Genomic DNA, 13685 nt, shown 5'->3' with positions numbered 1-13685 from the left:
GTGCTTTGAGTCTGTGTGTGTAAGGTTGTATTGAATAGCATGGGAAAGCGTTCCCCTCCGCTCTCATTTACGGGTGCGACGAATTGAAAGTAAACATGCTGGCCTATATAGAGGGCATGAGTGTGTGTGTGTGTGTGTGTGTGTGTGTTGGCTGGGTGATATTGTGTTACATACAGAGGCCACTGTGTGCCACGGCAGTGTTTAACCCTGCTGTGATACACTGTGCTGGATGAGGAATGTGCTCGCTTTACTCAGCAGGGGAGAAGAGGGTGGGCAGAGGCACCTGCATGGCACACACACACACACACACACACACACACACACACACATACACACACACACACTCATACGCACAATAGCTGGTACCTAGTAAAAATCAGTCTAAGGAAATGAGCCTTCAATTAGGACCCCATGGACCACTGCAGACCTATTTTAACACACACACACACACACACACACACTAAGTAGGCCTCGCTCCCAGTGGGTAGGCTATTGGAAACACTGAGGAACTAATAGGTTGCCAGTTTGAGTAATATGGACCCAATTTCATTTCCTATGTGTTTATGACTGGTGACCGCATACTGTATTCATGTGTGTTTGTGTGTGTGTGTGTGTGTGTGTGTGTGTGTGTCAGCATCTCTGAATGCTTAAACATATGTGAATGTTTTTCATATGTGAGTGCATGCAAATGTATGTGTGTGTGTGTGTGTGTGTGTGAAAACTTCCTCAGCATGTTATATATGTTCTTGTCTGAGAGGAGAGCATCTGGGTTCCCAGTGTTGACAGGCGGGTCGTGATGCTATTAGTGTGAAGAATGTGGCTCAGAGTGCTGTAGACGGTGGGACTGACAGCAGACAAGAGAGAGAGAGAGAGGGAGAGAGAGAGAGAGAGAGAGAGAGAGAGAGAGAGAGAGAGAGTTATTATCATAAGAATGTAAAACTTAATTCAGAATGAGCCGTAAGCGTAGTTAGACTGCAAAGAGGTGTTTCCATTTTGAAAAACATTCATGTTCATGATCACAGGGTGCGAGCAGCCATGAGAGGATTTGTGTTTCAGTGTGTGATGTGAAATTATGGAATAGACTACCAACAGAAAAAAAAAAAAAAAACAATGTTCAGAAATGAGTCAGTTTGAAAAGATGTACAAACACACGATGTTCACAGGGTCCAGAGGTGAAGAAGGGGTTTGACTGTCACCAGGTGTTCTCAGGGTTTATTGTATTTCTGTAAATAATGATTATATATGTAAATAGTTGGATATGGGTATGGGATATGGGTGTATTTATAAGGTACAAACATATATCGTATACCACATGACATCATATATTTACATATAGAATAATTACTTGATATGGCTATGGTAATACCGTTATGTATGATACTATCACTTACCTTCTGTTTAAACAAAGTTTATAAGATATCTAGTCTGAATAATTATCAGTCATTAACTGATGGAGAAGGGGTGGGGTTCAATAAGTTTGTACTTCTCACTCTTTTTCAAATACGTCTGTATTTTGATAATTGCTTTTGCACTGAGCTGTTCATAATCAGAAACTATTTTGTTTTCTGTCTCTGTGTGTTTTTTTTTTATATTTTCTTTCCTTTCACATGTTTGAAATAAATAAAACAAATGAAAATGAAAAAGAAATGAAATTTTACCCCGTGACGGAAAGAGCGGAGCTGCTTTTGGGGTCAACACACGGCTGAACCAGGAAGAGAAAAGGTTTCATTGGTGTTGGAGAAAGTATTCAAATCAAGTAAAAGTCGCACGATCACAATGCAAAAACTACCCCATTAAAAATAAAGTTCCTGATTTCAAAGTGTTATTTAAGTAAAGTGTAGTTAAGCATGGAAAGTGAAAGCAGTCACTGTGAAGAATGCCTCCTTTCTGTGCATTACTGATGCATTAAGATAAGAAGTATTTCAGTTAGTTGTTAACTGTCTTGGGCAACGTTCAGCTGTTGCATTTGATATTTAATATGTTACAGCTCATTCTTCAAAATAACCAGTAACTCAAGCCATCAGATAGTGGAGTAAAAAATACAGTATTGAATAAATGCACTCAGTTCCTTTCCACCTCTGGACTCCTGCAAGACACACCATCATTTATTTATTTATTTATTTTATTCCTGTTTTATCAGGGCACCGAGCTCCTCCATCAGGAGAGAAATATTTGAAGTTAGATAAACCAAAAGTTGTGAATGACATTGTAATAACTAGTGTAGTAACCAGACAACAATTAAAGAATCCTGGAAAATATTCTTAATGAGATCGCTTACATGTCCTTAAATTAGTGCAAGACTGCCATCATGTGGTTAAAAGGAAGATTACATTATTTCACTTATTCATCGACGGTAAATGGATTGCATTTCATATGCTGTGCTATCTCTCTGCAGTCTCATTTCATTTTAAAGTCTAAAGTCTGGACTGATGGCACTGGTATCATATGAAACTAGATGACCTAAGGAATAATTGTTGAAGTATATTGAGTGTATTAAGTAAACATGTTGAATCAACAGTGGTGTGTTCTTTATTTGTAGTTAAGTCTCCAGATGCTGTTTTTTGGCAAAGATATAAGATATATAATATGTAACATAAATATAACACACCAATACAGTGTGAAAAATATACTGAGTGTTTTTTTTTTTTGTTTGTTTGTTTGTTTTTCTCCATAAACAGGAGAAATAGTGGCCTATAGCTTACCTGGTTCACCTGCAGCAGTGTTATCAGCCTAACCAGTGTCTTCCTCCTCATCTGGCACTGCACTGAGACGCTGCCCAGTAAGGCTCTACTTGTTGACATCTATGTTTATGTCAGACCATTTCCTATTTATTTCTCTTGGGGTCATCACATCTTTTATTACTGCACCTAAAGCAGCAGTAGTCTGTGTTTGCAGAAGTTTTACACAAGTAGAAGTTAAATAAATAAAGAAATAAAGAAATTTTAGCTATTATGTGCTGCTCATATGAGATCCAGCAGCTGTGATTGCCCATTATGTACAGAGTACATATGCTGAACAGTCATTTCCACTTAATTATCAAAACTAATACATGAATTTGTGAAGAAAAAAAAAACCTTTAATTTGGGTTTTGAAATTCAGGGATTTTCAGCAGCTCAACAATTTCAAAATGTTAAGGGGATTTGTGCACGGATCAAGACATTTTTAAGTGCATCGTCTTGATTTTTGACTTAATTTCAAGTGCAATCAAGGGGTTCAGTCTTGAAATGAAGGCCTTATTAATGGATTTGTTATGTGTTGAGGGGAAATCTAAGGTAAAACTCAGGATTTATGAAGAGTTTTGTGTTTCATGGTGGTACAAGCTACAGCACCCACAGTGGAGAGCCATCTAGAGCTCAGCCCGGGCTCCTGCATCCAGATCAGCCAGAGAGTCCCACGATGTGTGGGCTGAAAAGTTTTTCAGGTCAGTCATTCAGTGAAATGCTTTTATTAGTGAAATCTGAACATGTTTCCACTGCTGATGCTGAAGTGACAAACTGTTTCAGTGATCAGGAATACCTTCTAATGCAATTATGCTGACAGTACATGAGAATGTGTATTCACCGGACACAGGAACAAAATAAGAGAATAGATGCTGCTTGTGAACGTCTTTCAGGTCAAACTGACTTCAAACAGGACAACATGAGGCTGCGCATGTCTGGATGTGCAGAGAGGGGCTGATGTTCACCCAGATCGCCCTGTACGCCTCAAAGTCATCGCCCTGCTGAACCACCTGGAGCCCTCTGTGAGGCATGAAGAGCGGAGATAAAGGTTTTAATCGTATTCTTCGCTGAGAATGAAGGCTCCCAAAAACTATAGAGCTGTTTCTCTTAGAATGTCAGCAGCTTCAGCCAAAAAAGCAGCAGAAGAAACATGAAAACATCACTTTTGAACTCTCAAAATAAGTGTTATCTAAGCCTAGACCTATATTCATGCGTTCGGTACATCCCAAAACCAATGCACTTCCATAAAGAAACTGTGTGTGTGTGTGTGTGTGTGTGTGTGTGTGTGGCCTGCACATTCACTGAATTAAAGACCTGCCCACTTGATCATTGGCTGTCAGATTAAAGCCTTTTTCCTGCAAAATTCAAGACAATTTGGGTCAGGTAAATGAATACACATATATCCATTTTTGGTGAAATATTCCTTTAAAGCTATGACGGATGACACAGGTGTTTTTTTTTTTTTTTTTTTTAAGCATCACCTTCAAAGTTGACCAAATGAAAGCAGCAGAATCCTGTCTTGAAGTAACTGGGTATTTTTTTTATTGTGTTAATCAAAAACAATCCGACACGACAATTCACAAAGACCTCTGGGAGTATTACAGTGCACCACATGAACTTTGGCCTTCGACCTCTGAACTTTCACCAACAGACCGCTCTACACACACACACCACCGCTCCTCAGCCAGTATATACAGAGCTCTCCTTTCCCCCGAAACACACACACACACACGCACACATGCTCGCACACACAAACCACAAGCACATGCACGACACACTCTCTCACGTACGTATACACACACACACACACCTCTCCTTATGAGCTATCACACAGGGGTGCGTCACATGGCATGGGATACAACAGGAGTGTCGACTGGAGGGCTGTGTGATCGACGATTCTAATTGGACACTGGATTCAGGAAGTGTTTTCCCCATTGGTTGCAATATACAAAAAAAAAAAAAAAAAAAAAAAAAGAAGAAGAAAAAAGATAAACAGTCTTGAGGATGAGTCCTTTTTCAGCAGAACATGGAAGGTACAGATGTAAATCTACATATTTAAGAAAAATAAAAATCCACCACAACATATTATCAGCTTATCTTTGCACATAAATACATAGTAATAATAATAATAATATTCAACATTGTGCTTTCTCTCTCTCTCTCTCTCTCTCTTTCCCCCCCTCTCGCTCTTTCTGTCCACCGCACCATTGTCAAACGCATATAGCCACTAACATTGGTCATGCAATTTCAAAAGAGCACAAAACAACAGCCGGCTTAAAAGGGAGACTCGATCCCAATTTGACATCGCCACCAAAAAGACGTTGTATTAAAATAAAAAAAAGAAAGAAAGAAGTAATTGGCTTTTTAGTTTTGGTGAGTTTAGTAGTCTAAATTCAATTGAGGGGATGACGTTTGGGCTTTGGGGCTCGTGTTTGACTGATTTCAGCAGTTAAAACCTCACGACATTTTCCTTTAACCGTCGCGCGACCGACTCCTCGGTTCCTGGCCGTGATGTCAAATTGCGAGTGTCCCTTTTTTTTTTTTTTTTTTTTTTTTACAGGCGTCAGTCAGTTCAGTTCAGTTCAGTTTAAAGAGTTAATTACATCTTTATAAAGCAGGTATATAAATAACAACGACAATGATTCCATACATCTAAAATCCATTCATGGGCCTAGTTTGTGCTGCGTGCACGTGGGACCAAGGGGACTTGTTTCCAAAAGACTTGAACACATTTTCCTCGGCTGATTGTGTTTCCTCTGTTTGGCACATGGTTTTTCTGTAGTTGATGAAGACTTTTTGGACATGGATGACACCCTTTTTTCACATAAATTGTCTGAAAAGCATACTTTTATAACGCACATGCAAACTAAAACAACCAAGATAACATGATTGTATTCCCTGCTTGTATTTTGTAAATGACAACATCACTTTTGCACCTTTCGTACCTTTACGAAAACAAAGCTCACAGTGTATCTGATCCCAAGCGGCGGCACAAACCAGGCCTTTAAATCCATCATAAAAGGTATATTGAAATTTTCATGAGAGCAAAACATAAAAAGCATGTTTTATCTTACAAAGCCAGCTGTTTTCTGTCACATGGATAGACTATGATATAAAGTATACGCCATCGTACCACAGGTAGGCTCTCCAACCGAGGCCTATACACACAATGGACACTGGGGGGCAGGCTACACACACCATGTTATCACATAGAACCAACAAACAGGGTTTCTTTACAGGTAATACACAGAGAGAGATAGGACTATAGACAGAGGGAAGGAAGACCTTATCGTCCTTATCGCCCAGTAGAAGGAGATGACATCGTTAAGCAGCAAATGATGGTGATATTCAACCGGAAATGACTGCGATGCTACCACAAGAGTGTAAAAAATCATGAGGAAGATTATTTGCAAAGAGTGGAAATGAAGGTGAGTCGCGCAGGAGGACAAGTTTTTGTTTTCTCTCTCTCTCTTTTTTTTTTTTTTAAAACCATGTTGGATGAAGAGTCACTTGTCAGTGTGCGAGTGAGGCCGACACACTCACCCCAGGTATCATTTGCATATATCTATTTATCACAAACAACATACGCAACAACAGTGTAAAAGAGCAAGGAGCGGAAGTACCTCTTAGAATTATTTAAAAAAAAAAAAAAAAAAATCATATTTTCACTCATAAATATCATGCTAATATACTGTACTGTAGCCCAAAAGCATGGGTTGTCATTGAGTTGAGTCCACTAGGACTTGCTGAGAAAGGGACGCATCTTGTACCCATTTTTCACTTTCCCACTTTCCTCCTCCTCCTCATTATCATCATCATCATCATGTTAATGCTTCATAGTCAAATCACCATATTCACAGTCCCTCCTTATGATCCCCAAATACTGTAGAAATGTGAGACATACTGAACACAGCCCGGTACTGGAGCAAGAAATTGTGGATTTAAGAGGGATTTTTTTTTTTTGGATGCAAAAACATCTTGACGTATTTGCTTCCAATTCTACATGAAATTTTTGTCTTTGTGCAGAGAGACACTGCATAGACCTATCTAAAGCATGTTTAGATAAGTCTGACGGTGGTAAAGGGGCGCTGATTTACTTTACAATCACGACACAGAGGTTTACACCTTTGTGCTCCCGCTTTCACCGCGTAAAACGTCTGATCCTTCCTCTCTCACCGTGGAATGCCAGTAGTCTGTCCACCCTTCCTTTCCTAGTGGTTTTGGACCAATAAAGCGATATAATCACATCCGGCCAGTTACGACTGCTGTATAAACCATGACTGCATTGTTACTGTGATATATTTTGCTGTGACATGCCTCGTTGTGCCTAAGGAGCCGGTTCTGCAACGTGCTGTGACACCCGACCGCAGCTTTACCTCGACCATGACTGCATTTTGTACCTTGCATAAAAAAACAAAACTGGGACTTGTGAGGACACTGAAGACATGTGCACACAGAATACCAGAGAAAGTGGATGAACTGTGTCGAAAAGATATAAATAGATATTTTTTTTGTTGTTGTCCAAAAAGTCAAGGGACATCAGTGTTTGTGTCAGCGTGCATGCCGATGCATGTGCATGTGTCTCCATACGCGTGTGCCCATTTGTATTCCGTATTGGACCAGTGATGTGTGTATAATATTCCAGCTGCATTATTCCAGTCGTCGGCCGTGGCTTTCCAGTTTGTTCCAGTTGATATGTTGACGTTTCAACACCCTTATCCATGTTTTGCGACACCTGGAGTCCAACTTTTTGGTCCGCTCTGCAGTGGTTTGGAGTTCATCCGTACAACTTTGGGGCAGCTTTTGATCAGGGGTGCAGTGGTGCAGTCCAAAGTGGAGGTGTTTATACCGAACACCACCATCCACATACAGTATCTGTCACTGGTAACTGGGTTAGCATCTAGATACCCAGACAAAAACACGGTTAACCTGTGCTGTGAACGCACCATCCATCTTTAGTCAGTTGCAATGGGAATGATCGGTGAGTGTAAGCGTTGTGCTCAAAGTTAGAGGCGGGTATGCGCCCAGTACACCTGCTTATACACTCGGCTATGCTAGTGGGACAGTAAAGGGGTCGTGCAGAATCAATGTGGGCAGTAAGGCAGTACATGCAGGGCTGGCCAGTGGTACGAGGACTGGGGAATCAAGGGTTTTTGTTGATGTTGGTTGGGGGGAAATCGGGGTAGAATATAGTGGGGGCATCCGTAGATAAATATTCACAACATAGGAGGTGCTGTGTGTGTATGTGTGTTTGTGTGTGTGTGTGTGTATGTGAAGTGGGTGTATCTGTATATGCGTTTATTTCAACACCTCCAGTAGTTCTTGGTCTCTCAGTCTCTTTCCATCCTCCTTTCTCCGCTCCTCCTTTTCTCTCTGTGTCAGTCATTCTTTTCTCTCTCCATCACTCTCTCCGCCCGCTGTTACTCCCCCGCGCTGCGTGGCGCCCGAGGGTTCGGTTTCCCATCGTGGGTTCGGCGGTTTCTCCCCTTCCTTATCTCCTGAAGATGCTTCCACTTCTTGTTAGGAGGGCGGGCCACGGGGCTCAGAGGCGGGACCTGCTTCCCTGCCGCGGGGAAACTCTTATCCGGTTGGTCGCCGGCACTCTTGCGCGCCCAAACTTGCTCACATATCTGGTCAACGGTGCTCAAGTTAGGGTGGTCCACCAGCTGCATGAAGTCCCGGTACCACAGCTTTTGATTAGTGGATGGTGGCCCGCCTCCGCTGCGGGGGTCCAATCGGACAGGGGGCTCCGAGGGTAAGTTGGAGATGGACGGGGAAGTTGACGGGACTACCTCTAGGGTGATGCCTAGTAAGGTTTGGGTGAAGCCGTGCTCCATGGCGTGGCACTGGTAGACACCGATGTCTCTCTTCAAGACGCGGCGAATTAGAAGGCCTCGGTCCGTCTGGAGGATGCGGTCATCTAGACGCACCTGGAACACAGGTAGTGAGACAAAATGAGATGGAGGCAGTAAAAGAAAAAGAAGACATGAACCGAAATCAGCTGACATGGCAATGCTGTTTTTATCTTTCAAGCAGATGTGATCACAAGGTAAGTCCATGTTTACAACGGCTTCATTGTCAGGGCCATTTACATGTTTTTTTTGTGAGTTAGGAGTGCAGAGGTTTCATCTTTTTTTTGAGAAATTAAAGCAAAACAAGTTGTGGCACCAACTTACTAAGAAACAAATCCGATTCTGGCACTAAAAACTGCACCGCACAAGCAGTGATTCAGCAATTTGGGGGCACAAATTGCTGTTTCAGCCTTATAAAACCAATCCACACAGGCTGGCACCCTTGCATCCTTAAGTGCCCTCTATATCGTAAAAGAAGAAGAAGAAGAGGAAAGCAGCGTTCTCTGCTCTAATGAGTTTCTAGCTGGAAAACACGATCGCTTGATCTTATAAAACCTTTCACAAGAGTTTAGATTTGCTAAAGTTAGAGAGTTGGTGTTGCAGAAGCGAGTGTAAGTGAATCTTGATTTGTATGGCCTGGAATACAAATAATGTGAGATTTACATATAATTTACAAGGGCAAAGAGGTTTTATTTTTAAAGCAGCTCTGCAAGACAGCTTCCCACTCTTTGCACACAGTTAGTGGACTTGTGATGATACACTGTTCACTCCTCCATGCGCCTTTGATGCATGGTCTCCTAAAACTTCGAACCAGTGGCCGACTAACTCTCCCTCCCTTCCCTCCTCCTCCGTCCCCTTTCTCACCCCCCTCACCTCTTCCCGGGGGTTCTGCGGATGTTTCTGGAAGGTCCAGGTGACTCGGGCCTGCAGGGATTTGGGGATACACTCCAGGAAAGTGCTGCTTCCCTCGACTCCATAGAGCCTCCTCTCTGCCACACGGTGCTTGTGATGGTCTGCAGGGGGCAGCATAGACAAACACATGGATCTGAATTGCTGCTTCAACCCACTTGACTTAACGTGAGATCACAGGACAGGACAGAATTACCATTTAAAGACAAGTTGAGCCTAATGGAAACCACATTTGAAGTTCATTCAGGTAGAATCCCCATTATACAGATTAATATACCAGTAAATACGATGTATTTTTTAATCAGTGTACTATTGTATCTCTTTGTATCACAATAACGAGCTTTCATCGACATTGTGAAACACTTTTGAAACAGGGCCTTTTCATGCATGCTTCCTTTTCTTGCAAGTCTTGTTTATCATTCTTACAATGGAGTCTTATTCAGGATTGATGGATGACTGCCTCTGTATGCCACTGAGAGTTCACCACACGTCAGCTTCCTGTTAGGAAGTGTTATTAAAGAACGTGTGTTGATGTTTTTGCAGCACTTTTGCAGGAGGTTTGATGTGAACATTTTTGGGCAGCGTGTTTCCGTGTCCAACATCAGACAACAGCCCTCTTTGTCCCGGCCGCTCTAAGTCGCATATGGCGTCACAATGGCTGTTATGCATAACGTGAGATAATTACTCAGTGACAAAGTTTACTAATGACCACGAATCCGCTTCAAAACTTAACCTTAGCCATGAGTGCGCATACAATGTGTCCCCTGTGTTCATTCACTACTGGTGGATGAGCAAGCAGGAAATTGCCACCGTTGTTATAGAAAAATGCATATTTCCTCAAAAACTCATCTGGTCAGTGTCCCAACTTGTTATATTATCATATTTTCTTACACTAATATGTCCAGCAGGGGTGCTACATACTACAATTAGACCAGAACTGGATCACAGGAAGACCAAATTTACTTCTATCCGCTAATATGACAAAAAACGATAGGGGAAACTGGTGAAGAATTTGCCAAACTGACCCTTGATCAGTGCTTGGGGGCAATGCCGCTCTGCTCAGAGATAATTACTTCGGCCTTCATCAGTTTTACACAACGCTGACCGGCCTGCATGCTACATGATGTAATCGCATTACCCACCAGCTCCTTCTGTAGAAGCGATTAGCCTGATTCAGTTATATGGCAGAAAGACAGACAGTGACAGAATGCCAGTATTGTGGGCTGAGAGGACAGAGGTCACCGAGGGCGAGGGGGGGGTCGGATTTTGGGCTTTGGCACGAGGATCAGTCGGATGTTAGACACGACGTCTCTCTGTGAGCGAGAGCATGAGCAGAGCAAAACTCTGTTCTGATTTATTGCACATGTCTCGAGAATTTCCCTGGTTGGGATCAATAAAGTATATCTATCTATCTATCTATCTATCGACAGCAGTCCATAAAAAGTCAAAATTGGTGGCTCTCGGGGAAGATACTGGATGCATCACTTTCACAGTTTCATGTTAGACACCTCGTCTAAAAATACATGCATCTGCAAACTATCTGCAAAATTTAATCCAGGTAATATATTTTCTTAATCTGTGTCATGCATCTAGTAATAATCAGGTTATTTCACAGGTCTCCAGTTATTTATATTGACAATGAAAGATCAGCTGATGTTGGAAGTTTCTCTTTACTGCTTACAGAGATGGCATGAATACAAAAAAAACTATATACAAATAGATTAAAACATTAATGAATTGGTAATTTAGATACAAATATTACAGATAATTACTTAAGATACAACAGGTCACATCACAAAAGAGAGATTAGATCAAGATTTGGAGATAGTAAAGATGGAGTCATTAACGACTTGCAGTATGACAGTATGGGAAATATAACACAGTCATACAGTACAAAAACCAATCAATCAATTCATTCATTTGTTAAAAGTAAACAAATTCATGAAAGAGAGTCTTACCTCCAGAGCACAGGGTGTTTGGATCTCCGTTCCTCACATCCTGGCGACGGAAACGCCTGTAAAATTAATGGAGATTACAGCAGTTTTCTACTGGATCAAGAATTCAAGTTCATAAATCAATTTATCCTACTCCTGCCTCATATCTGAATCTCTATTTTAATGAATTTTCATCAGAGATGTGTCATTTATTTATTTATTTATTTGTGTGTTACAGGTGTGTCATTCGGGTGTAGTGTTTTTGTTTGGTACCTCTTGGTGTTGGGCAGGTAGCGCGTACAGGACGTCCCGTCCCAGGCGCAGTACGGGTCTCTGGCCAGGCAACACTCGGCGCAGGCCTTCCCATACACACTGCAGCGATGAAGGGGAACCTGGGCGATGCCTTTTTCTGAGCCCACGTACAGCTGTTGCTGTGGACACAGGGAGGGTAGAGGAAAGTTTTAAAAGACACCTAGAAAAACAAAATGAGTGTGCCAACACTGCAGCCAAATCCAGCTGACAGGTAATTTACTGTGTCATGAATCTAATCTGTGGATCTGTGTTTTTGTGAGTGAATGCCATGAACCCTGGCTCAGTTATCTTCACAGGAGACTCATTTTACATGAGGAAAAGATAAATCTTTTTGAATTTTTTGGCTTGGTTATTTGGGTGTCTGTTTGTCAGTGGGATACCTCAAAAACATCTGATCTGGGTCTGGGATTTCCAGTGTTACACAATTATTGATTGAACCATAACTATGAAACTAACAGAGACGGTGACCTGATTCCAAAACTTGAAGGTATGTTTGCATGGTCAACAAATCAGTTCATCATAATGCTGTGGTTCCCAACCCAGTCCCCAGGGACCCCTGTCCTGCAAGTTTTTGTTCCAGCTTTACTCTCTCACATCTGATCCGTTTCAGGGCTTGCATGCTGATTGGCTGAAACAGATCTACCTGAAGAGGGTGTGCATGAAGGTGCATGGGCCTTAACTGGATCAGGTGTGCAAGAGTAAAGATGGAACAAAAGCCTGCAGGACAGGGACTTGAGGACTTGGTTGGGAACCACTGGCTTAAGTGACAGGAATGATAAGATGCCTTTGGGTGTAACAACAGTGTGGAGAATTTCCCAGTGTTGGTTTGAAGTTTGAGCCTTCTGAGTTCCTTGTACTGTAGCTAATAATCCAAACCAAATAACTACTTGATGCCTATGATGTTTGGTCCAACATATTGTGCAATTTTATTTTTGAAAGCAATGACAAATGATCAGTGCATGAGCTACAATCCAAATTAACACAAGGTCTTTGCACTATAAAGCAGACTTACCCGTTTTGAGGAGATCTGCATGTTGATGATAGAGGAGGCGTCCTGAAGAGCACAGAGATTAAAATGAACAAATTAGCCCTTGATAGAACTTTACGGATACCTTGGAGTTATTGAACACAAACTTAAATCATAGTGTCACACACCACACACTTATCATGTCTACCTCAAACATCGTTATCATTGCCATATACTATTCTTACCTTGAAGACCTCCAGTTCTTCCAGCAGAAGTTCCTCCATGTTGTTCCAGCTCTCTTTGGGAACGCTGATCACCTTCAGCACAGTTCCTTTATCTGAAGAGCAGATTAAGTTTTTCATTTCAATATTTTATTTTTCTTACAGTGCTTTGTGTATCTGCTGATGAGCACAGATACACTAAAGGGTTTAAAGAGGATTGTTAGAGTCTGGAATTGCCTTCACCGTGACGTTGAGGAGCCTCAAAGAAGACGGTGATTACCTGTGCCGATAAACATGACATCGTACTGTCCGTCGGCAGCGCTGACTCGGTCCACAGCGATCTGCGTGAAGCTGTAGTCCACGTTGGTTCTGAGAAAAACGGGTCGGCGGTTCAGGGGATAGACTGGGTTGAACATGAGGGGGTGGTGGCGGGCGAACTGGATCACATCGTCAGGGAATCCCTTAGTGGACTCAAAGCTGCCGAATGTCTTGCTGGGACACTGAAGGGGGTAGAGGTTGATAGCGAGAATATAAACCCATGAGACAGTGTTTTGTCTGTGTTTATCTAAACCTCTGAACAAAAAACAAAACTGTGACGTGTTTGCTGATCGGGTATAAATAAATGAAATATGAAAAGATACCGACAAAAGTAAACTTTACAAACAGTGTGACTGCCAGTGTGCATGTCCCACCTCCCAACTCAAAGAAATGGTCCAATCCACTCTGAGAAATTGCTTCACCAGTTAATGAAATGTAGATGTTGGCAAAAA

General features: G+C 41.9%; 1 protein-coding gene across 3 annotated transcripts in view; it reads right to left on the bottom strand.

Annotated features, from left to right (window-relative positions):
• Positions 1 to 5248: 5248 nt before the first annotated feature.
• sema3b (sema domain, immunoglobulin domain (Ig), short basic domain, secreted, (semaphorin) 3B) overlaps positions 5249 to 13685 on the bottom strand; it is a 110434-nt gene continuing 101997 nt past the window's right edge. For all 3 annotated transcript variants that reach the window (XM_030055901.1, XM_030055903.1, XM_030055902.1), the window contains 7 exons: positions 13196 to 13415; positions 12940 to 13031; positions 12740 to 12781; positions 11689 to 11846; positions 11440 to 11495; positions 9446 to 9585; positions 5249 to 8650 (listed from right to left, as the gene is read on the bottom strand). In XM_030055901.1, the coding sequence (XP_029911761.1) occupies positions 8141 to 8650; positions 9446 to 9585; positions 11440 to 11495; positions 11689 to 11846; positions 12740 to 12781; positions 12940 to 13031; positions 13196 to 13415 (1218 nt within the window). In that variant the 3' untranslated portion in view covers positions 5249 to 8140. The remainder of the gene's footprint in view (positions 8651 to 9445; positions 9586 to 11439; positions 11496 to 11688; positions 11847 to 12739; positions 12782 to 12939; positions 13032 to 13195; positions 13416 to 13685) is intronic.

This window comes from Myripristis murdjan, chromosome 7 (genome assembly GCF_902150065.1).
Source record: "Myripristis murdjan chromosome 7, fMyrMur1.1, whole genome shotgun sequence".
NCBI lineage: Eukaryota > Metazoa > Chordata > Actinopteri > Holocentriformes > Holocentridae > Myripristis > Myripristis murdjan.
The sequence above is the reverse complement of the archived record's forward strand: the minus strand, read 5'-3'. Positions and strand labels throughout refer to the sequence as shown.